At 45.2% G+C, this 27,955-nt stretch overlaps 1 protein-coding gene and 2 long non-coding RNA genes across 3 annotated transcripts in view; 2 read left to right on the top strand and 1 right to left on the bottom strand.

Moving 5' to 3' along the window:
• Positions 1–56: 56 nt before the first annotated feature.
• Positions 57–19,393, bottom strand: LOC117898930. The gene is made up of 3 exons (XR_004649165.1): positions 19,378–19,393; positions 10,269–10,275; positions 57–512 (listed from the first exon to the last, which is right to left on the bottom strand). It is a non-coding gene; the product is annotated as an uncharacterized LOC117898930 (long non-coding RNA).
• Positions 2,021–2,990, top strand: LOC117898924. The gene is made up of 2 exons (XM_034808637.1): positions 2,021–2,246; positions 2,306–2,990. The coding sequence occupies exon 2, from the start codon at positions 2,316–2,318 to the stop codon at positions 2,865–2,867; it is 552 nt and encodes a 183-aa protein (XP_034664528.1). The 5' UTR covers positions 2,021–2,246; positions 2,306–2,315; the 3' UTR covers positions 2,868–2,990.
• The window catches only part of LOC117898928, a 28,200-nt gene continuing 10,483 nt past the window's right edge, over positions 10,239–27,955 (top strand). The window contains exons 1-2 of the long non-coding RNA XR_004649163.1: positions 10,239–10,250; positions 23,383–23,389. This is a non-coding gene — a long non-coding RNA (uncharacterized LOC117898928). The remainder of the gene's footprint in view (positions 10,251–23,382; positions 23,390–27,955) is intronic.

Raw genomic sequence — 27,955 nt, 5'->3', positions numbered from 1 at the left:
TGGGGTGCGTAAAATTGCGCTGCTGCTGCGCTGCCGGTACACCGACAGCATAAAAAAGCAGCAGAGCTTCGTATGGCTTCGGCAATGCGACTTCGGCACTTTTTGTCTCGTTTTCACACCAGATACAGAACGAAAATGGCATCAGTTGCTGATCAGCCGTCGACAAAGCAAGATCACGCTACGCAACTATTGAATGCCACACTGTAAGAAAACATGCTCAATGAGAAGTAACAACAAAACTTTTTATTTTTCCAAATTATAGATGACAATGCGCAATGCATAATACGCGATTATGTTACGTGCAGTTGTGTTTAATAATTGTATTCATTTTTGTCATATATTCTTTAAAATTTTTATTGTTTTGCTTAAAATTTGTGTTTCTCTTGAAAGTTTCAACACGAAATAATTGCAGCTTGTTTCGCCCAGTGTAAAGCAAGAAACCGGTTTCGGCGTAGGCATCTTCGTGTTTTAGCTACACACACAAGCGTACTGCACTGTATGGGTGCCGAGCCCTGCTTTAAACCTTTTGCCCCATAAACTGCAGCGCTGGCATCAAACTGAAATCTAATTAAGTTGCTGGCGACGCCCAACGCCCCACACTCTGCGGCCGCACCTCATTTGAAGGTCGTTTTAGAGCGACGGGGAGAGTGAAGGAGGAGATGCCGCTGCAAGTTGCAACAAAGTTGAGTTGTTTGCATTTAAGCTGCGCAGATTTGGGCAACAGTGTCGCCAATTTAATGCCGCCCTTCCGCACCTTCCTGCTGCTCCTCCTGCCCACTGAGCCATAAAAGAGCCAAGTGCCACCCCGCTCTTCCTCCGTTGCGAAGTTCTTCTTGTTAACAACAAAGCCAAAAGCTCAGCTTGCATATAAACAAATTAATGCATATGCACAGCAACGCCTGAAGGTGGTGATGGAGAGAGTTCATGGCTCCATCTCGTCAGGACACAGGATTCAGGACTCTCATTCCCCTGGCAGTTATATGTGCTGTGCTCTGCCTGTAATTCAAGTTATCAACGGCGCGCCGGAGCCACAAACTTTTCTCATCTACTTAACGCAGATAAGCGGATGCCTCGCCTTTTTTTTCTGCCATGTTTACTGGCTTCTAATTTGCCCAGCCACACACACACACACACACACACATCTAGGACACCCAGAGCTGAGGCGTTAACTTAATTTTGCAGCCAACACGCTCTCTCTCGCTCCGACTCAAGTTGGAGCCAAAAAAAGACGCGCAAAACATTCAGAGGAGACATAACTAGGCGGCTGCTGGGGGTGTGGAGTGCTGACTTCTCTTGTGTGATATAAAATTAACTAAATACGCTCACGAGTAACATTCATAATAAACATTAAGCAGCAGCAAAAGGCGAACAAAAAAAAGAAGTCGAATAAATATAAAAAATAATATTTGCCAGACGACGACGAGGACGACTCCTTTTTGCGATTACGCCCGCCCGCCCGGCAGTGTGGCCAGTTGCTGGGCCAGTGCTGAGTGCGGTGCGGGTGAAATTATGGCATAAGTTACTTAGGACTGAAGCTGGCTTCCTGTAACACCCAAGGACTGCCCCGCCCGACAGCAGCAACTTGGCTACACTTTACTTTTATGTGGCGCTCTCGGAATGTACTTGCTAGCGGAATAAAGATACAGATACAGAGAGAGCAGAGAGCAGAGAGCAGAGAGCTAGCTCCCAGATACAAGCACATTTGTAGCGATAAGCGCCATAAAGTTATCGTAAGTAAGCGCCGAAAAAAATAAAACGAGTCCAAGAAAAATAGAAAAAAAACGAGGAGGAACGTTGTGGGCCGCGATGGCACGAGTCACAACTTTTATGCACGGTACTCAATCAGTACGATGTCTTGGAAACGGGGATTGTAGCTCCTCAGATTCGGTGCATCTGTGAAGATTTGCACTGCCAGCCTCCAAGCCAGTTGTCTTTGCGAGAAATAATTGTTTCGGTAGTCCATTTTTTAGTGATTTTAAGAATATCAATACCCATAGGTTGTATTCTCCGTTTGGGAGACTTTTTCCCGTCTCTCGTTCATGTTGGTTGAGTGATTGAATATGTGATTTGGGATTGATTTTAGGATTGCCCCCAAGCTAAGCTGTGCCTTCGGACCAGTTGACAACCCTACGCAGCTGTCAGTCGCCACAACTGTAATAGACAATTATATAAAAACGACAAGCTGTGAGATTCATTTCAGCAGGCAAAGCGATAAGGAGCAATACAGAGAATAGAAAAACCAGCAGGTAAGCAGAAAAGTGATGCAAATCGTGCGCCTACAAATGGTGACTCTTCCAGGTGGCAGGCCCGTCAAGATGTCAATAATGCGAGCGCTCTGCTGGCAGTTCGAACGGAAGCTGCCCCACAAGATGGCACGGATGGCAATGGTGCGCCGTGCGACCCATCACGATGGTACACGCTTGATGAGCGGCGATCGCGAGATTGTTGGCTACGGCGTCAATGGAAGTCCCATCTACATCGATTGTGTGGAGTTCCCGTTTCCGGCGATTCGCTATCGCGAGGTCACACGCGATCTGTGTGCGGTGCGCGAAAAGGAGCTGGGCGACTGGACGGCGTTGTCGCTGCAGGAGAAGAAGCTGCTCTATCGGCATAGCTTCTGCCAGACCTATGCCGAATTCCAGCACTTTACGCCCGACTGGAAATTGGTAATGGGCGTTGGTTTTTGGTCAGTCGCCATTGGGCTGCTCATTTCGGTGTGGTATAACTTTAAGCTATATGATCCCGTGCCGGAAACGTATGCAGAGGAGCGACGCCAGGCGCAGCTGCGTCGCATCATTCAACTGGAGATGAACCCCATTACCGGTCTATCCTCCAAGTGGTGCTATCACACCAACAAGTGGAAGTAAGAAAAGATCCACCAACTGCACACAAATCAATTCCACACAACACTCAAATCGATTTCACATGAACATAATAACGCAGAAGACACACAAATTGTTGCCAAATAAATGCAAATACAATATGCCCAATTTACTCTTCGAGTAGCGGGTATAAAAACGGGAGAGGAACGCAGCGAAGCCACAAGTTAAAGGCAGCTTTTGCAGGATAGAAAGTTAAGCAGAGATGAACGAAGCTTTAGCTACCCTGCAGCTATAACACAGAGCATTAAAAGAGCTATTTGAGTGCTCCTGGAACTGCTCTTAGCAGAGATCTGGTCAGTGTAGTAATCCCATCTGGAAGTTCCCCCATGACATTCCATAAACAGACCCTAAATACCCTTTTGCCTAGGGTATTACGCTGCTATGACAAGCACTGTAACTTCTAGCACTGCTTGCCCTGCTTGCGCTGTCTTATAAGCTATTCCCCATTGGTCGTTCCAGGGGCAAATGTTGCACAGCAGACAGACAGTCAATTACGCAATGCCACGGGAAGTTTCGCGCTTTTGTTTTCTTATCCCCCTTCCCTCGGTTGTGTGTGTCAGTTCAGTTAGTAATGAAAGCTTTCACCTAATAATGCAGCAGCAGCAGCAGCAGCGCATCGACGTATCTGCCAAATGGCTAAGGGTGAATGGTGGCAAGTCCCCACAGAGTTTACCTTGGAGGATCTGCGATTTATTTGACTTTGCTTGGCAGGAGCTTAAGCAGGAGCAGCGGGAGGAGCAGCAGATTGTGCACCTCATTGGATGTTTAATTAACCTTTAGCATAGAGTTTTTTATAAGCTGATTGTGGCTGCAAAAGAATGCCAAAGAATGCAAAGTAGAGCATCTTGAAGCTCAAACTCTTGCTTAAATTCCAGCTTTAAAAGTGCTCAAGAGAGTGCTGTGGAAATATTTAATTGTATATTCCAGTTATTAAAGACAGTTTTAAAAGGGAAAAATCAAAAGATACGCCACACAGGCAGAGCTCATTGAATGTAAGAGGAATCTTTACAATTTAATTCACTGGACCAAGGCAGGCAGACAGCTGGAGTCGAGGCGAAGGAGTCCGCAGTCCACACACTCTGACGTTTCGACTAACGACAGTTGGTCGTTAATAAAACAACATTTATACACATATACACAGGGCTTTATTTAAGGGCAAATATATGTGTATATGAGCCGAAGTCAAGCTGCGCTTAAATGACAGCCGGACATGCATAAGTGACAGTGAAATGTTGCACAGGGAACTGTGCAACAGCAGCAGCAACTGCAACTGCAAAATGGGCTTCTGGCTTCTGGTGTGGCTGAGAATTCTTGTAATCGCTGCCCATCCATTCAGGTGAATAAATATGCCGCCTGTACATTTTTTGTGTACATATTAAATGGCCATGCGGAGTATTTCTCTCATGAAATGATTAAAGTCAGCACTGGAAATGTACAGCACTCCATTAAAGCAGTGCAAGTGAATCTTATCTGCATTGCCGACACCCCTTCATAAAAACGGAAGGGGAAATGGAAGTCAACAAGCAGCGCGGCGTCAGCACAAAATTATAAGAAGAATCCCCTCCACAATATTGTAGAGTTTCCGGTTACCCCGGATCAACAGTTGCTTACCCCACCCGTGCGTGGCACACACTGAAAGTGCCCCACTGCCACCTGCCACCTGCCACCTGTCTGTCTGCGCACACGGGAAATGCATTGCACTTCCGTCATCAAATAGCAATTTTGCAAACATTTGCAATTACTTTTACGAGTCGCATTCTATATTGTATTGATTCCGTGCAAACATCCACAGGAATGCAATTTTCCACGCACACCCCAGACCCCAGACCACAGGCCAGGGCCCAAAGTGAGTTTGGGAGTGCCAGAACTCTCATCATATCTTTAGCAACTTTTTAAATAGTTTTCCCAGCCATAAACTTGTCAAATAAAATGTACAAAAAAATTAAAAGCCTTCAACTATGCAAAAGTTGGGATTTGCAAACGGAAAGGAAGCGACTCACTGCTCCTGCTCCCTGCTCCCGAGGGTTGTTGCCAAAGAGCAAAAACTAAAAGCTAAAATCAAGCTAACGGGGCCACCGGCGTCCAAACAGCAAATGGCGGTTATTCGCATTGGGATTGGAATGGCTCTTCAACGGGTCAAGCATCGCATCAGACATGTGTCTGTCTGTGATGAAAAAACTGGCAACTTTAGTTTTGGACATCCGGTCCATTCAGTGTACGAGTTGGGCCTGGCTTGGCGCCGGACAACCTGGCAACAATCAGTCGCATATCCTGTACCGGACTCCTGCCTGTGGTTGTCATGCATTTTAAAGCACACTCGACAGAAAGTTGATTTCTCTTTTGACCCATTATGAAATTGCTCTGGCAATTTTGCATAAACAAATTACAAAGCAAACATAAGAGAGAGAGAGAGAGAGAGAGAGAGAAACAAACACAGACACAAATGTGCTGACCAAACACCCAACCCAAGGAACACTCCGCACAATCAGTGCCCCACGTGCGAGAGTCCAACTCAGAGTCCGCTTCTGCTGTTGTCAGTGGGGCAGGACCAGAACTAGTTGCTGAACAGGGTAACTTTTTCTTTCTTTCTTTCTTTGCTGTTTTTGTTGTATTTTATCTGCCTGTTTGCATAGGATCAAAAAAGCCCAAACTGAGACCCGTGGCCCTTGCTGCATCCCAGGGCGTTTTTATTGAGTCCTTTAAGTTTTTAGTAAATACAACACAAAAACAACTCAAAGGCGGTGGCAAATTGCCAAACGCCTGCCTGCCCTCCCTCTCTGCCTTGCTAGCTGTGAATGTTGTGCGATGCGTAACATTTGGATGATCAATGGCAGCACAAAGGGTCCCAGTCCCAGTCCCAGGCAAAGGCCCAAGTTCTGTTGAATTTTGTGCAAAAGTTTTGCTTTAATTTGCCAGCGAATTGATTTCCATTAAAACCCAATGGCTCAAGCAGTCCTGTCTGACAGTCGGAAAATGTCAAGCAGTTTTGCCATTCAAATGATGCATAAAGTTTTTGAATTTTTGATGCCCAGATTGAGTGTGGTGTGGGTTGGGGGTGAAGTGTGTGTGCGGTTCTGGTCTGCGTGTGTCAGTGAAGCGGTTGACCTTTGATTGGAAGCAGGGATGGGCATGTCTTGAAAGTTGTACCGAAACCACTCTTAGTGGTGAGAAATTGATATGGCAGATTGCGCCACGCGTGTGGAGCACTGCTTTAATGTTTGCCAGCAGTGGAATTTTGTTGCGTTTAAGGCTGCCGCTTGAGCAAAAATAATTCGCTTTTAAATTCTGAAAATTCTGCATGAAAATTGCATTGATTCCAAATTCAATTTGCGAATTACCACTGCCAAACTGTGTTGTGTGTGCTACTAATCAGGCAATTCTGTTGGCAAAACTTGCAGGATTCCCTTATAAAATTTGAAGCACTGCAAAAATGTAGCTCAGCCTGCGGAGTAACTGCAATTATGTTCGACTTTTATTAGAAACAACTGCACTATGGCCACAGTCGGAGAGGTACATACACAATAAATATGCAACGTTCATCGGACTCAGAGTGCAGACAGCTCCGAAAAACTTGCATGATTTTTTGGTTTTAGCCATTGATGTATTTAGGGCAAATAACCGCATGCAACACAGAAAGAGAAGAAACAACAACAACAACTGGAGGGGTGGGGGGGTAGCCATCACAAATTGTAGACATTCAGCCATGAAATGGAAACTACATTTCAATAACTTTTAGACAAGTTTTATCCATTACGTCAAATGAAAGCAAGCACACGGCAAAGAAATCAGAAATTGCTCGAAAAACGAACCAGGTTTTATTGGGTCTATTGATGTGTGTGGGGAGGCTTGGGCTTGACCAGTGCAAGGTGGTCAGCATGCTAATCTACTGGAGAGCCCATATGGACAGGCAGACCGACAGACGGACGAACAGACACAGCAAAGCGAGGAAGAAGAAACTGCTTCCAGCTGGAGCAAGAGCTGCACGAGCAGAGCTAAAGCAGTGCACAAGCAGTTAGAGCAGTGCAAAAGCAAGCAGGTAAATAGAGTGCACAAGAGGGAACGGAGTACCCCAGAAGCTTCGAATTCCCTGTGTGTTCCATGTGTGTGTGCGTTTGGGCCTAAGCGAGGTGTAAGCCCGTTTTTATGTTGTTAACCAATTCGAAAAACGCAAGGCAGAGGCAGGATACAGGCCAGGTCAGTGCCTTGGCTAAAAGCATTTCATGCCACATCTGCATATGCAGGCAGACTCCGGCACCGGCACAGGGGTCCATGCTGGACACGCAAAAGCGCAGCACAAATATTGACCAAAATGCTAAAGCATTCAGAAATGGTCAACAACAAAAGGAGCAGAAGCCAAAGCAGCAGCAGCAGCAGCTCTGGGTTAGCTGCCTCCTTGCACTTCATTTGGCGTGCGGGACATGGTGTTGGCTTGCTGTGTTGTTTGATTTGCAATTCTCGCTTGCTCTGGCACTCAGTTATATTAATTTTCGAATCGATGCCTTCGATTTATTACCACCACCACCACCACAATGAGCCACGAGTCGAGTCGAGTCGCAGCGAGTGCCGCGCGGAGGCAAGGAGTTGTGGATCAAAACCGTAACGGAAACCGGAAACTGCCAACGGAAATGTACTTTGTCTTTTTGGCGGCGACGCTGTAGTTGGAAAATACTTGAAGGCAAAGTATGTCGAGCACAGACACTGCCACAAAGCAGCCGCGACGAGGACTAAGGGCCGTCGGCCCAGTTGGATAGACGCCAAGGCAGACGCCCTCCCCGACTGCATTTATGCCGCTCTTAACAAGAATATTTGTCATTTGCTGTTAGCATTTTGGCTAAATGCGAAATTAAATGAAGTGGATTTACATATTTCGTTGCCTGGGCGGGCTCTACTTTTAAGTACACATGGCGGGGGGGGCGGGACTCTGTCTTGGGCATGTGTAGGAAAAGTCTTTTCCAGCGCTCCCACGCTCCCTTTCTCGGGCTGTGTGTGTTTGCAGCTGCTGCGGAAAATAACTTTTTAATGAGATAAACTCGTTGATTTCTAGATTCTCAGGCGGCTGTGCTGTGGTTTCCCCTGGTGGCCACGAAACGGCGACTCCCCCATACCACCCCTCAGCGGATTACACAAAGTTGCAGAATTTTCTGTGACAAATTTATTTGTGTGCCGCATTATATTGCTCGGGCTTTCGCGCGCGCTCTCTCTCGCTCTCTGTCTGTCTCTCTCCTGTGCGTGTGTGTGTGTGTGTGTGTGTGTGTGTGTGTGTGTGTGTGTGTGTGTGTGTGCGGGGAAAACTTAATGAGCTAGCAGACTGTTAAAGTAGCTCAACAGCTGCTGTCGCCATTGCAGTTATTCCACTGCTTGACTCAGCCGCTGCCGTCTCGAAATTAAATTCAAATATCCTGCTGCTGCCACTCCTCCTCCATTCCATGTGCGCGCCGCCTCCCTCCATTATAATTTGCGAAAAACTTTTGCCATTTTGGCAACTCTACATCGACAATTCGGGAATTTACCCCCCAAACGGAGCATAGGAAATGTCCCCAAATGTTTTGTGTGTATTTAAAAATGAATGAATACTGCGTACAGCATGCGGGGTAATATTTGTGGGTGTGTGGACATGCAGCTATGGGAAATTTAGAACCTTTCTTTAGCTGCCAATTTCACATAAGAAATAAATGTAGCAAAACTTTTGCTTGAACCGAAGCTGCGAAGAGTTTAGCTCTGAAATTAATTATAAACATTTTTCATTGGCTTGAGAGAGAGATCACAATTATTTGGCAGCTTCTGTCACACTTTCACCATTTATTTGAGCGATTTGTGAAGTTTGCAATCAATTTTTTGCCACATTTCAAGCTCAGTGTTTCAGTGTCCATTGCAAATGTTTATAACCCAACAACGCACACTTCTTTGTTGTATTCCTCATGTCTTAGAGTGCTCTTTCGTGTGGTCAAAACAAATTAAAATTCACTTCTCGTTCGTCGTTCCTTTCCGGTTTATATTAAAAATCTATTTAAATATGCTGGCACTGCAGCAGCCGTGTCCAGGACAAAGCCAAAACATGGCATAATAAACTTTTGATAACAAAATTTACTTGGCAGCATTTCGTTAATAAAGCAAAGACCCCGCCCCACACAGCCACCCCCCACTCCGCAGTCAAAAACCAAACCAGCGGAGAGATCCTTCACGTTGTGCGTTATACTTTTAATAAGTTACGACGAGCTGACGACAAAAAAGTTATCATTTATTAAAATTTTTGTCTTTCCAACGTAATTATAATAGTTTGATAAAACATCCTGCGCGACAAGCAATACGCCCCCCGCCGATACCCAGCCCCTCCAGCCACCTCCTGCTTTGTGCGTCCTGCGCCATGACGGGAATATATATTTTTTTGCTACTTTTTTTGGGAACAAAGTTTCGCCTTTAATTTCCCTTTATCATGTTTCAAATTATTAAAAATTTATGCTTTCGACTGAAAGTAATTGAAAATGTTCAATAACTGCTGAACAGGACAAAGAGTTATGGTCGCCAGCTAGCTGGAGCTGCTGCTTGGCTCTGGAGGAGAGCGTTTTCTGATGCCAGACAAAGTTGCAGCCAAGTGGCAGAGAGCGCCGCAGTCATCGACAATGACGTTGGTGGCTCTTTGTGGAGCGGAGTGGGGTGTTCAGTAAAAACTGCAGGATTCTACACTAAAAGTTAAGTGCGTCATCGTTGGCTCTGTCGCTGACATCGTTGCTCAAAATGCTCTCCGCTCTCCACTGGTCCACTGGTCCACTGTCGGACATAGTTTTTAGCAATTTCCGCTGCCAGTGTTGTATATAATTATGCAGCCAGTGAAACTTATTAATGAATCCGGGACGTGCTTTTGTTCCAGCCGGAAATCTTTGATGACACGCCCTAGGGTGGGGAGGGGCGAGTCCGGGGTGACATCTTGAGCTGCACGTCTTGTATGAATATCAATTAACAAACCAAAAGTCAAAGCCCACACAGCACAACAGGAAAGAGAGAAGCAAAAACCAATTGACAGACAGCACCTGACCAAGGGGGCTTAGGGCCAATCAAACAGGTGCGGGGGAGGGGGGTAGAGCCATCTCTCAATAATAAAAGCAAACAAATTAAAACAGACAGCAGGCGGCACTAGGGGGGCAAAAACGACAACCACAGGCATGGAAAACTTTTAGCCATGAAACGACAAAAGTTCGGGCAGGTGCAGGCATATTCTGGGGGGTGTGTCGGGGAGTGGGGAGTGGGGAGGAAGCTCCTGCCGCTGGCCGTGAGATTCGCACGCAGTTTAGCTGACGACGCGTAAGTCCATAAAATCCACACTAATCTTTCACGGGGGGGCGCGTTTCGACAGAATGCCAAACACTTTTTGTCAAATCATCCAAACACCTGATGTCTTGCTACGGCCCAAGGACCCCCGAGCAAAAGGCCCAACAAGTGGGGCTGTGGGGCAGGGGGCGGCCATGTCGAGCGGGTTCATGAAAGCGCTTTGTCACTGGGCAATTTCAGTGCGGAAATAAATGAGCTGGTCCTGAGGTGCTCGTGGTGAGCGTAATAATAGATTTTTAGCCAAGTTGTTAAAATTTTCACAGCTTCCATCGTAACAAGATCTAGAGACAGAGAGAGAGAGAGAGCCAGAAGGAGTCCCCCTTCAAGTAAATAAGTCGAAAGAAAAACAATTAAGGCAGATAATAATAATATGAAGAAACGGCAAAAACAAGAGAAAGAAAAGAAGAGAAAAAAACTTTCACTTTAGCTCATTTTCACAGTCAGAACTTTGCATTTAACTTTTGGCTGCTTGCTCTCTTTTTTTCCCCTGTTCGCTATCATTTACACACGATTACCAGGAGGCAGCAGAGCAACGGGATGCGAAAGGGAACGAAAGCAATGAATATGTTGGGCATGCACGAAATTGGTTAAGGGAATTATTTGTACAGCTGGGAGAATATTTTAAAAATATTTTATGGCAGTCTCAAAATGATTTTTTGATACGGGAATTGCTCTAATATTTTTGTAAATTACTTATAGACCTGCAAAAATATTTTAAAAATATTTAATGGGCGCTTCAAAACAATTGTTTGGATCAGAAACTATTCAAAAAAATTTTTAAATTATTCGTACACAAGAATTTAAATAGAAAACAATTTTAAAATATTTATTGGGAGTTGATTAAGGTTTGTAAAATAAATTGAAAATGATTATTTGATACGGGAATTATTCTAAAAATTTTAAAATTATTTATAGATCTAGGAAAAATGTTTTAAAAATATTTAATGGGCGCTTCAAAACAATTCTTTGGTACAGAAATTAATCCAAAAAATTATTAAATTATTCCTACACGATAATTCACATGGAAATCAATTTTTAAATATTTATTGGGCGTTGATTAATGTTTATAAAATGGTTCCCCTATTTCTTTACCTCTCCGAACCACCTATGAATGATATTCCCAGCTGTGGCTCGCCCAAGCCCAAAGCCACTACTTAATTTCCTTACTCCCGGTTCGAGACTCCCAACGCCAAGAGAAGAAAAAAGAAAACAAGAAAAAACTTTCGCTGTAAGAAAATATCTTTGGCAAGTGAAAAATTCGAGTACCTACGCAAATGGGGAAAGCCCGCATGGCCAGCAAGGATGTTGTTGATGAACAATGTCGATTCAGTTTCCCCAAACGCCCACGCCCACGCCCCGTTCCCCGTGCCGGATTGCCTAATTGCTGGAGAATTTTGGACCCCCGCTAATAGAAATTTAATGGAAATGAACACGTGCGGCACAATTTTTATGCTTGCCGCCTAAGTATGCTGTTGAAAAATTTATTTTAGAAGATGGCCACTTGACAGCCCGAGTTGATCGGCAACCGATGAGCTGCCCCACCCCGCAGCACACAGCCTTCCCCCCAGTAAGAGCAATAAATACAAATACAACGGCTGGTGGTGGGCAGGGTGCCAAAAACTTTCACCACATTTCCACAGCAAAAGCATTTATTACGCAGAAAGTCCCATTCAATTATTCAGGCGCGGCATCCACTGCATCCTTAAAGGAGGATGCTAAATAATGTACAATTGCCAGGGTGCTCGGTGCTCGGTGCTGGCTGCTGGCTGCTGCAACTGCATTATATGAAAATGCATGTCCTTTTTCTTGCTGGAAGGAAGGAAGGCAGGCAGGCAGGCAGGCAGGAAGCAAGGAAGGATGCCAGCTGACGTGCGTCCAAGAAGCGCGACATTCGCGCCCTTGTTTTGGCAAATGGCAAAGTTTTATTTCTGCGCTGCACTCAAATGAAAAATAAATATGACAGGAGATGGGAGGAGCCAGCAGACTGCGACTGAGACTGAGACTGAGACGCAGACGCAGCATGGAACAAAGACCCTTGCATATTAAATGATTTTAAATAGTGAAGACAATGCAGCTGCTGCTGCTGCTGCTGCTGCTGCTGCTACTGGCTTCTGGCTCCTTCTTCTTGAGAGCTGTGGCCACGCAATGCGCTCCTTCTGCGTCAGCACCGCATTAGGTTTATAAATTAGAAATGATGGGACCCTGCCCGCCCCAAAGGCGCTGCCAGCACGGATGAGCATCCTCGACTTTGATATACCAATTAGGGTGGAGAGTTCGAGCTGTCAAACCCCAATGGGACAGCGCTCCAACTTGCTTGGGTTTCTGCCTTAAATGGAGGACAGTCCAAGACATCCTTCAATACCCTTTTGATGGGGCAAAAGCTGGGAGGGTACTCAGTACTATAAGTTATGCAAATGCGCTTATTGCTCGCGACAAAAGCACGAGGCAGCCCACTGTCAATGCCCATAATCATCATTGGACTCGTCAAGGTTGCAGCCAGCAGCAGCAGAAATATCATCATTATTAGCAGCCCGTTGAAGCTGCCGTGACAATCTAATTGGCTTAATTAAGGAATCACAGAATTAATGCCGCACACAATGTGCCAATATGCAACATGGAAAGCTACGCCATAAAGCCGTAATCCACACCCGGCACTTGGTTAGCGTAATTATAACTGAAGTTCTGTAGTTCTGCTCCTTGGCAGTCCTTTAAAATCCACTCAACACAGACGCTCGTGTGTGTGTTTGTGTGTGTGTCTGCCCCGCCCAGGGCTAACCACATGCCTTGGAGGTTGGAGGTCGCCTCATATCCATACCCTAATTAACCACAAAACATCGCTGGGAGTAGTTCTAGTCAATTCACGATAATGCCTACAAATCGCAGGGTTACCAAATCCATTTGACCTTGCCCCCATGCAACCCCTGGGCGGTGGGGGGCGTGGTTGTGTGTGCTCCTGCATTAGCCCTCCCAGTTAACAGTCAAATAAAACGTCCATATTGACTATTGTTAATTAATTTGGCCACTCCGCAAGCCGAGCAAGCGAGCAAATGTTAACACGTGTCAAATGTCCATTGCGGTCAAATTAAATTAGGCATGGAGTTGAGGCAAGGAATGCATAGATAGATGGGTACAGCGATTAATTGTGAGCTTTAAAGTATTGCAAATAAAATTCTAGCTCACTTTTTCTGGTGCTAAACGAACCTAAACCCTGGGAACAGCTTAAACAAACGAAGAATTGCCTTTGGAAAATAGTTGAAAAAAGCTTAAATAAGTGATAAACTTCCAGGACTATTTCCTGCCCAATTGCTCCACTTTAAGCACAAAATAAACCCTTTAATAGCCACTCAACTTTGACCATAAATACGTTCCCAATTGACTGTTTTCATTGCCTATTCTCTTCATTGTGTATTGCCTTTCTAATTATAAACAAATCTCTTTAAACGCCACAATGCTGCATAAATACCAGGAAAAAAGGTATCGCCATCCAATTCCCATCATTAAAACAGTCACTAACTGAGATAAGCAGCAAATGCCGAAACCATTTATAAGCGTTAGAGCGACGACAAGCATAAATGGGCAACGATAATCACAGCTAAAAGTCATCAACATAATAAACCCAAGTTCTTTCCTTTCCTTTCCCTTCATATGCCACAGTGCAGTGCCGAGCTTGGACAATGGCAATCAAATGGTGGATGGGTAGGGGATTGCCAGCGAAGGGTCAGCATGGGTGCGGGATGGGCGCTGGCAGCAACATTTAAACATTTATGGCAACATATTTGATCACGTTTCCTCAATCATTGCCCTTACGACCCTAATCAAATTTCACCTGATGGCAGCAGCCAGAAATTTTACCAAAAACCATGAGCCAAACTGTGCACTGATTGCTGTTGTTGCTGCTGCTGCTGTTGCTGCCCCAGAGCAACATTTTTTGTGGGGGGGAACGACAATGCGTTCGTGCGTGCTCAAGGGAGAGGGGAACGGGGTTCGTTTGGGGCTTCGGAAATATTTTGTTTTGATTACAAGTTGACGGCGGGCTGCTTTATTTTATTATGAATCTAATTCCTTATAATTCGTAACATATGCCACCGCCCACTGGCCACCCCACCCACCCACTGGCTTTGAATTACAAATCAGGGCAGCAGGAAGGTCGCTTCTAGGAATATTTCAGCTAAGACATCGCTGATGACGTTTAAACGAGGACTGGCGCTTGATTTCCGCAGCGTCTTGGATTTGAACTTGGGTCTGCGTGGGAGCCTGTGGGTCTTGGGTCTGGGTCTGGGCCAGAGGAAGACATGCGCCAGTTGTGCTGGCCATTAGACTAATGCCAAGCGATTTGAGTTTTGCATTTGGCCTGTGCGGCCTGCGCTTGAAACTTGGTGATACTTTAAAGACCTTTGCCGGGCGGGGCACAGGGCGCGGCACAGGAAAACTCTATCTGACTGTGGGCACATATGAATATTTCATGTCAAACACACGTCATTAGAGAGGGAGGTTGACGGGGCCGGCATCCAATCCATTCAGCTTGCGCACAGTTCTGTTTTCGGTTGCAGAGTCAGTCAGAGAGAGATTTCAATATTTCGCAGCGCACTCGAAGCGGCAGCCGAGAGCTGAGACAACACAGGCCAGAGGCAAAGTGCGGGTGGAGGGTGGAGGGGTGCGGGGTGCATGTGCAGGTTGCGGGTGGTGCTTAGGGGGGCGTGGCATATGTGTGCTAAACTTTGGTGGGGCATGTAATTTACCTCAAGCTCGAGCCACAGGCTCCGGTACGGGCTCCAATTGCTGCTCTGCTTGCACGCTGCTCTGCTTGCTCTGCTGCCTGCTCTGCTGCTTGCTCTGCTGCCTGCTGCTTGCTGGTGCTTACTGCTTGCTGATACTGCCTGCTGCTGCCTGCTGCTGCCTGCTGCATCTCTCTCTCGGAGTAAATGCGGCAGCTGACCTATTCTAGCAGTCAACCATAAATCCACACTGATGATGTACTTCATGCTATTGTGCTTTGGAATTATATCGCATATTTTTGGTTTCTATTGCACATTCCTTTCTGCCACAGATACACAGGCATGTCTGTGTGTGTGTGTGGGGGCCGTGCGTGGGCATGTGCATAGTATCCGCTGGCACGCCATTTCATCATCATCAAACGACGGCAGGCTACAGCTACAACTGCGACCTGGAAAGACGGCGGCATCCGTTTTCCATCCCCCATGCCACCCCAACGCCCGCACAATTTTCGTTGTCTGATGTTATGCATGGGAGCTAGAGCCGGAGCCAGGACAACATGGGACGAGTAAAATACTGAAGGACAGACTGACTGCCTGACTGCCTTTCGTGCTGGCTTTGGCGAAGGAATTTTGCTACTTGCATGTTGCAGCCGCATAACGAGTATCATGGCAGAGACTCGTACCTCCGCAGCCACGAAAGGATTGCACCACAACTCAAGCACCTGATCGCCTCTAATCACCCAGGTCGATGGCGCAGCACACACAAAAAATATGGAGTGGAGTGTGCAGCCAGCTGTTTGACCAATTCCACAGTGGCTGAGTCCCAGCACAAACAAAACACACAACACAGCAGAGCAGGAGTACGAGCAGGAGCAGGAGTATAAATATTTTAATTGCTTTGGCTACCTTCACCTCTGCCCCGTCTCTCAGTTCAAATGCAAATGCCGGCATCGATGCTATGGCTCGACAATTAGTGTGGCACGGGTGGCAGCTGGCAGCAGGCAGCAGGCCCATGGGGAAAAGACTGAGCAGAACTGAACACTCAAAACATGCAGAAAATATGCGAAATATGTTACCAACAAATTTTATTTGATTAAAATCGATTGCAAGGGATTGCTTGGGCTGGCCATAATTCGATAAGGAATATTAAGAATATTCGATTAAAATAGAATCTGCCCAACACTTGAGCAGAAACTCTTTCAGAATTAATATTTAAATTAAATTAAGAACTCAAACAAAGAGAAGACTCTTTTCCAGTGCCGCACACAGTGTCATCCATTAGTGGGGAATGGCTGGCAATTGTCGGACATTTGCAATTTGCGTTACGTTGCTTTTTCGCAGAAAAATTCCCTCCCCCTTGGTGCAATTTTGCAGCAGCGATTTGTGTTTTATTTCCGCTGTGTAAATCGCCAGTTACAAATGCAAATGTAACTAAACCAATAATATTTGCAAGTGGAACGGGGCGGGCAACAGCTGGGCCACGGTCACTGCGAGTGGCCAGTGGCCGGGGCTATTTGTTCAGCATGGCTGCGGGGGCGAGTGGAGCAGCAACATGGCTATTTTATATATGACCATCCAGCAGTCAGTTGCATTTTTTATCAACACGAGAAATCTGGTGGGGCATGGAGTGGCAGCTCCCATCCCCCACCCATCCACCACCCACACAAAAGTTAATTGCCGTGCAATTTTTGTATGCATAAATAACCGTAAATTTGTTATACACATCATTTTGATTGCAGCAGCTAAATCATCAAATAGCAGAGGTACAGCAGCAGCAGCTCCCGCTGCATTTTTGCTGCTGCTCCAAAAACCAAATGCCCGTAAAAATGCTCCAAAATGACTTCAAATTTGTGTGGCAAAAAAAGGAAACAGAAAGACTTTGTGGAAATTCGATTTAAATAAAATGAAATATTTAAACATCAACATTTGTGAGTCGTCCAAATGAATGATTGCACACAAATATTTGCAGCCCCATCACGGCTTGGGCATACATGAAATATTAGCGCAAAGCTTTGGGAAATAGTCGCTGATGGTTAGAATTTTTCGTTGCAATTTTCATTAACGATTTGAAGTGGTTCGATGGATAGATAATGTACTTCCTGTGCAGGTTTTTGATTTCTCGCCTAATGAATAGAAAATCGGTATTGATTATGCGATGAATCATCGTTAGGCATTTAACGCACAAAATGTGTACACAAACACACCCACACCCACACATAAATGATAACTTATTTATTTATAATCGTGGAATATTTTTGGGATCACATCAAGTACAGTCGAGCACTTGAGCTATGCTGACATTTAATCTTATTGATTGATGACGGGACTGCCAGGCCGAAACCTCACCATTCCAGCAGCAGCTTCCACTGCTTGGCTACAGGCAGCGCATAGCAATCGCACTTAGAACTGTTTGCAATCCAAAGAAGTGGAACTCCGCTAACGACTAAGGCATTCCCGTTACTCCACAACTGCTTGCTGTGGGGCTGGCCACACTGATATGCCCTCTGGCCACACGATTTCACGGGGTGTGCAACGCGTTGACGGAATGCAGCACAGAAGCGGATATAGAGGGAGCAGCAGTGGCAGTGGCACTGGCAAGCAAGTCGAGCATCAAAAAACATACCACAAGCATAAAGACTTAACAGACACTGCCACACACACAAACACACACACACACACACACACTTACACGTACATGTACATTGTATACATACCATGGGGCATGGGTATGGGACTGGCAGCTGTGTAAAATTCATCTGTCATCGCGTGTGTAGCGCCAAAGCTTATGACGTTAATCCTTTAAATGCGCCAAATGCATGCAAAACTTTACCAACTGCATGTGTGAGTGTGTCTGTCTGTAGTAGCATGTGTGTGGAGTATGCGTATGGCGCGCGGCTTCAGCAGTCGTCAACAGCAACGACAGCGGCTGAAGCTTTAGCAAATTGTATGCCTTGGCATGTGGCATAGTCGCACTTTCCCCCCAACCCTTTCAAACGGTACGTTCAAGGTGTCAACGTTGTGTGTGTTGGTGTGTGTGTGTGTGTGGAGGGTTTTTGTATCTGCGCGACAAAATCAACCAACCGAAAGCGTTCAATCATCGTTAGTTACCATATTCCGTTGCAAGCAGTGAGCCAGCCTCCTGCTTGTCTCCGCTGCCCTGCTTGCCTACTGCTTGGCACTGCTTCCCTTTCTGTGTGCGGCGGGGGTGTCGCCAGGTAAGCCGAATCGTAAAATAAAACGCACAAACACAGAGAGCACCAGAAATGGAAAATGAAAAACCCCAAAAAGAAAACCAAGGGGCAGGGCTGGGGGATAACTGAAGTTGCAAAAGTTGCCAAAGGCAGCAAAGGACGATGGAGGATGGAGGAGGATGCGCTGCGATGAAAGGAAAGGAAAAACTGCATATTTTTGCGTTCGTTGGCATAAAACTGGGTTAGGTCGCGGCACTTAATACAAATTCATGAATATTTTATAGATGTGCCACGGAATGGCTTGGCTGAATGTGAATCGTGTATGGAGTGGGGGCGTGGGGCTTTTGGCTTACATCAGTTTAATGTAATTAAACGTTGCTTAGCGATTTGCACGTAATAAAATTCAAATTACAAATGCCAAAAAAAGAGGAGGACTCCAAGTGGATGACAGATGCCAGACTAGACCAGAGCCATTGACTGCCGTCTGCCCCTCCCGCCCGTCAGTCGTGTGCTAAAACGAAAGTTGACATCAAGAATTTTTGATTTAACCAAGTGCATGATCTATGACAGCAAATGTGTCCCGCACAAAGACAGAGATGATCCAAAGAGCGCAGGAAGGAGTAAGGAGCAGCTGGAAGGAGCAACTGGGAGCTGACTGCGAGCCGCATTTGCTTGGCATGCTCGTCTATTGCCAGTCAAGAGTTAACACGAATCAATTACGCACACACACACACACACACACACACACACAGCAGTCGACAGATAGATAGAGAGAAAGAGGGAGAACGAATGACACACAGGGACAGCAGCAGCAATGGACTGGACTCTTGGCTGCTGCCACTTGGCTGGCTGCTCGATGCTCGTTGCTCGTTGCTGGCTGTCAACTGACATTTGACTTGGACTGTGCCAGGGATTTACAATTTAAAGCAAGTGGCCAATAAACCAGATGAACGACCACCGCCAGAAGCAAACGAATCTAATGTACCACTCGAGAGAGAGGGAGAGAGACAGAGACAGGTTTGAAAAGGTTCCAAAATATTTGACTGACTCCTCCTAAGTGTAACCCAAGTCCCTGCATGGCTGTGCTCAAATGGCGGAAAAGCGCTCAGTGCCAATACCAATAGGGTTTACGGCTCAGCGACGCTGTCACAGCCATGCAGCCATGTAGGACAGGGACTAAGTACGCTGGTTGAAAGGTAATAAAAACCATAATTACAGCATAAATGACAGATGTTACAGCACCCAACACAGACACACACACACACACACACACCCCAAGGGCGTGGCTCTATTAACAGCTATTAAAAAACTATAAAGATCTAATGGCAGAGTCGTTCTATTGTTACAGCACAGCTGGCTGGATGATTGATGTCAGCCAGGCAGGTACATGGATGTATACATAAGTACAACATAATTACACATGCTGCTAAATGGAAATCGAAACCTGAATGCCCAGGGAAAGAGGTTCAGCTGAATGCTGTTTACCTCAACTCAACCGCAAATGACGTAGCCAGCCGGCAGCAACGATTTCAATTAGAACGCGCAGATGTATCCTAAAGATAACTACCGGATTTTGGAGCGCATATAATCAAGGCAAATGCCACGGACAATGTCCCAGCAGCACCATGTCCATCTACAACAAAAATGGCCACAACAGGCACAGCGGCAGAGGCATGCAAAATGCATTCAACGATGCCCGAGAGCTGGCAGCATTTTGGGTTGGGCCAGGAAGGAGAGAGCTGCCAATGGGCACTGCATTTTGCGTAACTCATTACGAGCGTACCTCATTTAGCGATGGATGAGTGCGCGGGTACCAGTCAATAGCAAACACCCCGCAGCTGGACCCCTGCAAAGACAGGATTGAGGATGGACTCGCCGGATGGATGGGCGTAACAGTGGCAAGCAGTGCTGCTGGACTGGCTGCCATGGTTGCAATTTCATTCATCGACGTTTGCACATCGTCAGCGAGAACATCAATGCTTAACATGCTAACCTTTTCTCCTACGCTAAATTGTGGTAAGCAGACTCGGCCTAACCCAACCCAAGCTCTGCCTGCCTGCCTGTCCGTGTGTGTGTCCGTCACGTTTTCCACTTGCATGACCACTTCCGTGCAGAGATCCAACAAAGGATGGGCAGCTCCTGCCACTCCCGCGGGAGTCAGCCGTTAAAGTGTTGCTTACAAATCTTTAGTTGTGCATCAAATATGTACACGACGCCTCATCGTCGATTAATTAACACATTGTCCGCCGCAGGTACAGTCCCACAAAAGTTTTCGTCACTTTTCGTGATTAATTTTAATGGGATCCCATTGGAGCAGCAGCAGCAGCAGCAGCAGAAGAAGTCGAAGACAGCGTAACCAAAGCTGTGGTCAACGTTGATTAGCCACAATCACTTTGGGACTCCGCTGGGACGAGTCGTTAACCGTCGAGAGTGCTCCATCGTCTAGTCCGTGGGTCATGCATTTTGCATGAGCCTGTCGGGTCGGGGGCACAGACACCACTCAGCCACCGAAACACGCACACCCAAACACACACACACACCCACGCACCTATGTAGAAGTTGAACTAATAGCCGTTTAGTGGACTCCACTCGACGCTCCACTCACCACTCTTCGCTCTCCACTCCACTCGCTACTCGCTACTGGACACTACTCGCACACACGCATAACCGCAAAAACAAATGCAGCACACATGCCATGCCCCCACCTGACTGCCTCCCTCTCGAATACATATTTAATGGCAAAGAGAGCTCAGACGTGCAGGGGCACTGCCTGGCAGTTAAGCTGATTTTGTTGTCTCTCTCTCTCTCTCTCTCTCTCTCGCTGTCTCGCTGTCTGTTCGAGCCACAAGCTAATTAAGGGCGCATGAATCTTTAAACGTAAAAATATTTCCCAAAAACATTCACAGAAAGATGCGAGGAAATTCGACTTATTTGTTAAAAGTCTAAGCCCAAAAAGAGGGTCAATGGCCCAAGGCTTAAATGTTTCTTAAACCTACTTAAAGATTATGGCAACAAAAAGTTTGCTAATAGGAAATGCTTTGAATACATTTCTGGGTACATTTCTGCTACAAATTGACTTGCCAAAAACTGACGGCAAAAACATAACAAATTGATGTGGAATCAAATGCCAAAATTCTAGTTTAAATTGCACAAAATGGCAGGGGCAATCCTTGAGAGTTACTTTAATTCTAATCTCACACTCGCTCAATTGATTTTTGCTTAATTTATGCAATTGTACTCCTCGTGTGTGTGTGTGTGTGTGTGTGTGTGTGTGTGTGTGTGTGTTGTTGTGGCTTTGAAACATAAATCTTAACAAAGCTAACAGAAATGCCAGCAACAAATGCTGCTAACCATTTGTCAATTTTAAATACATTTATTGTATTTGCATGCCTGTCTGGCCACCACCAGCACCACCAGCAGCAGCAACAAATGAAAGAAAAAGCAACAATAATTTAATAACAGACACACACACACAGGACACTCCAGCAAAGGACGAAGAGACAGACAGACACTCGAAGCTCGAAGTTGCCTTGTTGGCCAAGTGTTGTGTCTATGTATTATTCAAATTCAATTATAAAAAAAACGCAATAAATAAAAAATGTAGATAAGAGAGAGATAAAACCCCCAAAAAAGAAAAAGGCAAGGAAAATTCCATTTGGGATTCGGATACCCTACATTTAGGCAGAGGTCCCCAATGTATTTCGATCCCTCAGCAAATTCATCTTGATATAATGGGAAGTTATTTCGCATGACTTGGTGGGACTTGGGTCTGTGCTCAGATCACAAATCACCCTGAGACACACCCTGAAGAATATTTATAAATAAATTCGAGGAGAAGTTGTATTTTAGCTCTCAATTTAGGACTATTTCGGCAGAGTTTTCTCTGTAGAAATTGGTTGCACTTTGGAGTTTCTTTGTAGCTCCAAAAATGTCACATAATTTCGCTAATTTCTGCTAATATTTTGACGCCTTGTTTCCCTTTAGCTCACAAAATAAATATGCCCTTTTTTTGGCATAGACAAACAGCAAGAGCAGCAAAACCTAAAGGAATATTTATTATTTGAAAAATACCTTGAGGCCGTGCCAAACGTCGGGAGTTCATAAATAACATGGGGCAAAAAGTGCACAGAGCAGCAGTCCCGCCACAAATAATAATATTAGCAATAACAGTAATCAATGTGTAGTGTAAATAATAAATAACATTGGGCCAATAAATTGATAAAAGATGATGAGGCGACCGCGTGCGACGCTCCTTGATGGGCCCCATGAGCGATTAGCCGTGAAGAGTGCTTACCGGGCAAAGGTCAAAAGGGAAGTGCACGAGAGAGTGAGAGAGAGAGAGAGAGAGAGAGAGCATAAACAACATAAATTTATTTGCTGTTAGCCTAATGTTATTTATACCTTTCAATTACAATAACAGCAGGAAGCAACTCGAGGTGGAGTGGCGGCGGCAGACAGCAAAGTAAATAATAAACCATGACCCATCAGCAATCAGCCAGCAAAAAGCGCCTGCCCCTAACTCATCCTTACTTCAGCCTACATGTCGCCCACTCCCCTCCCCGCCCCGACCCACCTCTCCCCCCTTCACTATCAGTCGTAATGCGTGCGCATAAATAACTTGGCCATCGCTGCCCCCCGCCCACCACCCACCATCCTCCTTCCGTCAACGAAAGGTGTGAATATTAAGCCAGTGCCAGTGCCAGCGCCCAAAAATTTACGGTTGCCCGTAAAAGTTCCGCTTCAGTCATAACTCAAATTCATGCCTCCCAGGGGAACGCGCAGCACGGGCGGGGGCTGAGTCGCTGCCAACTCATTTGATTTTGGGCCTCTCCAGCCTCCCGACTTCTTCGACAAATGAGGCAGCCAACCGCAGCAATATAATTCCCCAAAATAACAACTAGGGCTGCAAAATGACATTAAGCGGCGGGTTAAGCAGCGAGACGCGCCAGATTCAAATCATACTTAAAATCCCTCTGACGTTGATCAATCATTTGGCTTGGAGAATCTTTCAGGGCGAGTTGGCAGCTAGCCACATAAATTAGACAGTTAAATGGGGTTATCTTTTGGCTGCTAAATACGCGACTTTTAGGGAAATTTAATTAAAAATTATTTAGGCATAAATTGCCCTCGCGATCAGCGATCAGAGGTTGATCTTTTCCAGCTGAATTCTGTATATAAAAGTCGCTCAAATGCGTGCTAAAAGCAGCCGCTCCAGCCCTGTTCCTCTCCAACTTTTAACCACAATAAGTCGAAGCAGGCCCCAAACAGACTTTAAGTTGTGATGTAATTACAGATTGGCAAAATTCTAAATTTGTCATTAATTGTGCGGTGGCGCATACAAGTGGCAGTCCGCTGGGATCCCATTTGTGTGGGTTGTGTGCCCGTTGACTGACTGTCCAACTGTCTGACTGGCAGGAGGACTGATTGAGCAACGGATACCTTTGGACAATTGATAAAATGTGATAAACGCGCAGCAGAGAAAGACAAATGACTGCCAGCCAGGTTTGTGCATTAGCACGTATCCGAGGACGAAACAGAGCGGAGAGCGGAGTGCTTCGAGCTCCGAGCTGAGAGGCAACCAGCCAACAAATTGAATTTATAGCCAAGGCTAAGCGTTTTGGGTGTCAGCCTGGTTGGGCTCCTTGATTCATTTGCCCAGATAGGGACCGAGCTGGAGCTCAAATGCTGCTTTTAATTTCCGACTCAAGCAGTTCCAGCAATTTGCCTCAAAAGTGGATCAAAAGCTTGGGGGGGTATCTGGGAGCATGCATCTAAATGAACTTTGCGTGCCGGTCAGTGCTACGAGCCAGTGACAGAGCCCTGGGGACAAGCACTCCGCATTGATATGATAACATTTAGCAATGTAAATAATTTATAATTGCCACGCAAGAAAGTAAAGTTCCCTCGACCTGCTGCTGACACCTTTCCAGGCGCAAAATGCAAATGCTTGAATTTTTTATGCATTATCAAAGCATTTTGATGCTTTTTGTTTTTTATTTATTTATCAGCAATTCGCAGGGAGGAGCGTTGAAATCGATTTGCATACTTCAGGAAATGCCTACGACAGCGTTGGATTTTTTTTGCAGCTGAATGGGGATGTGTGGGGAAATGTTTATAATAGAGCCAGCGAAATGCAGAGAGAGAGGACGCGAGCGTAGGCGTCCTTCAAGAGCCATCAAATGTCAGCAAAACCATAAAAATGTCCATTCATATATGCATTTATAACGCAAAAATATATTCCCTGGCAATGCAAAGAATTTTATGGAAATCCGCATACAACAAATTGAATATGGCATACGGTAGATAAACTCAATTGAATTCAGTTCAGTTCATTCACTGCACAAAGTCGCTTTTCTTCTCTGCTATTTTATCAGCTAAAAACGAAAATGTTGAATAATTTTGGGCTATTAATAGTAGCCATTATAGTTAGTCCCTTGTTGGAGACTTAATTAAGCTAAAAAATATACGCATTCAAGTCAATCTGTGCATTCTTTTGTTCAAAGTTTGTTGGAGGAAAGTCCTCGCATTATATTTATTTCCTTTTGGATATTTATTCGCTGTTAAACACAACTTAAATATTTAACTGTCATCGCTGTTGACAGACATTCCCTGATTGAACTTTTCTTCGGCTTTGCTTTTATTCTCATTTTCATAGTTAAGCCGTCTTAGGGAAAATATTTTTTCCCTGCACCCCACACCCTCGCGAGTCGTGCATATGCCTGATGCGGCTTAATGGGAACTTAGGGGGGGGATAAATGTGCCATTCCAATCCACAACCCAAGCACCCACGCACGCATATTCTCGATCCCTGTGTAAGTTTCGCCCATCTCAAAATCGACATTAGCGGAATTAAAAGTTTTTGCCATGCGGTGGAAATCTTTGTGAATAAAAGTTTTGCGCTTCCTTCCGCTTTATTAAGCGCAAAAGAATATACACAAAAAAAAAAAGGAAATAGCTCGGTAGAATGAGAGAAAAAACTTTCATTTCAGCGAACATTATAATTAATTCTCCCACCATCATCTCTGCCATGACAGTCTCCCCCCCACACACACACACACACACAAAGGAAAAGCAAAATTCAGCAATTTGTGTTGTTCATTTTTCGGAATGCCAACTAAGAAACGCATTTCCATTTAAGCAGCTTTACGAACGTCAATTATTATCTTTCTATTATGCAGATTTAGAGAAGGGTTTGGGGCTGGCTGGATGGATGCAAGAGGCTGCTATCAACGCAGCCACAAATCACGGAAACCGCTTTAATGCAATTCAATTAATTCAGTTTGGAATCCAATTGGAGATATCAGTTTGGGTGTCAAAATAAACCGAACCGAAAACGAAAACAAACACAGTAAAAACAAAGAAAGAAGTACACCGAAAGCCGAAGCTTTACATACCCTCGCAGATGCAGCGTATAAACGAAACGCGTATAACAGTTTCACTTACTGCTTGCATACTCTTTACTCTTACATAGAGTAGGGCATGTATGTATGGATGTATTTATGCATGTTTGCATGTACCATATACACTACAAACATCTTATCCCACCCCTGATACTTACTCTCTGCAAGAGTATAACAATAGCAAAGTGCCAGATAATATGATAAATGTCGGCAAAGACATTCATGGCGAGGAAGTGGTGTGATGCAGTGTATGTGTGTGTGTGTGCGGTTGTCTGTTCGTATTTGTGACGTCATTACGTAATCAAATCAAATAACAATTTGTACTTTGTTAAATTTCTTGTCGCCATCGATTGCCCCTCGACGACGCGTCGCCCTCTTTGACAAAAAATGCAAATTTCTTGTATTTTTATTTATTTGTCGAGCGATTGTTTCTCGCTTTTGTAGCTTATTGTTTTTGTGCTTTCGGTTGGTTGGTGTATCTGTTTTTTATTACGTGACAACTTTGAATTAGTCGTTCGGTTTGGTTTGGTTTGGACTTGGATTTGGTTTTCCGTTCGTTTGTTTTGTGTTTGTGTTTGATGCCCCCGTCTGGCTTTGATTTCGGCCAAGTGAAGTCTTCCTTCCCCTATTTTTCCCTGTTGTCACTCTCTTGTCACCCGTCTGCCCCCTGTGTGTGTGGCGCAAAATTACTCGGTGTCGCATTTTTATTGCCCAGCTGACACATAAAGTCAAGTGGGTGAACTCAATCGACGACAGACCCGGCGGCGCGGCATGGAGCGGGGGGATTTGTCAAGGGGTTACGGCTGGGCATCGTACAGGACTGCAGCGAATATAGGGAAGCGGCTGCAAGTTTACGAGTTCAACCAGGAGAATTATGACAATTGCCGGCTAAACTGATAGATTAAAGAGGGGGACGGGGCATAGAAACTAAAAGGGAATAAACAAAGGTAACTGCAGCGATGTTTCATTCTCATATGTTCCTCTTGGCGGGAATTAACTTGCAGAAAATTTGACTCACCGTTTACATTATGTTATTAAGGGTTATTATATTTAGTTGAAACGAGCGCAACCGAATTAAACACTTTTTTAACACACATTTACTTTAACACAGGCACTTTTAATTAATAAACAAGACAACAAAATAAACGAAGCGCGATACCGACGCTGCAATTGAAAACGCGTGTCAATTCTTCTTCGTCTGTTGCAAAACTGATCTTTTTCTCGCTCATCTTTTACCCTTTCCTTTTCCTCCTTCTATTCTTCTCGCGCTGTACTTTGAGAGTGTATTTACATGTCTTGGTGCAGATAGCACAGCACAGTGGGTGTAATGTTAATTCGCTTGAAACAATTACAGTGGGCTTAATAACTAGTGGGAGGACAAGCCTAATTAATTTACTTATTTGATTTGTGTCCAATTGCGTTCAATATAGATCTCTTAATTAACTTTAAAATACCCAAATCAAATCTCCATTGGCCATGCATACAAAACTCATCTTAGGCTCGGACTTATCGCGATGAAGCGTGTTTGGGCAGATGTACAACAAATATGCAAATTAAGACGGAAAACTAATTTCGCCTAATTAACGATGAACGATTAAAATGGACTGTCAAATAAGCCAAACACAGAGATGTACGTAGATTAGACGGCACAGGCCAGGCCGACTTAATAGCTCCCACTGGGAGCTTAATTGAAGCCCCTAAGAAAGTTCCAGCTAGGTGCAAAGTGCAGCTCGAGATGCCCACTCCACGTCCCAGGCCGAGTCCAAGGTGTCACATATCAAGCCCAACCGACAGAGCAACCAGAAACCAGCAGGCAGAGGCAGAGGCAAACAAACGAATTGGATACCAAACAGACAGACACACACACAGGCAGACAGTCGGATAGTCAGACACTCTGGCAGCGGCTTGGGAATGGAAATGGAAATAGGAATGGGAAGTGGTGAGGGAGAGAGAGAGAGTGAGAGAGACAGCTGAATTGACTTTGAGCGTTTACGAAATGCTCCGTGCCGTCAGAGCTCTGGGAAGGGGCAGTTAGTTGGAGCCACGTTGAAATCAATTTTGCGAAATTTATTACATTAAAACGTTAGCGCCAACGTGAACCTGACCAACGACAACAATGGCATAAGCATAAACGAAGTCGAGGTGTTGATACTCTTTACAATAATCTCTTTGTTTATGGTTTATTCAAGCGAGGCGGCTGCTGTTGTTACGTAAACCAGTTACCCCTCTCAGGACCGAATTTACGGTGAATTCGAATGCGTGTGGAAGAGGAGACAAAGAGCGGCGCTCTTAGGCGTTCTCGTGGGAGCACTGGAACAGCGGAATTGGTCCGGCACACAACAGACTGATCCCGTTAGAATCGAGAGGAAAGGAGAAAAAGGAAAGAAGAGAAAAAACGACATTATGTGTCTCCAATTCCTCGACGTTTATGCATTTGCTTT

The sequence above is a fragment of the Drosophila subobscura genome, chromosome O (genome assembly GCF_008121235.1).
Source record: "Drosophila subobscura isolate 14011-0131.10 chromosome O, UCBerk_Dsub_1.0, whole genome shotgun sequence".
Lineage (NCBI taxonomy): Eukaryota > Metazoa > Arthropoda > Insecta > Diptera > Drosophilidae > Drosophila > Drosophila subobscura.
The sequence above is the reverse complement of the archived record's forward strand: the minus strand, read 5'-3'. Positions and strand labels throughout refer to the sequence as shown.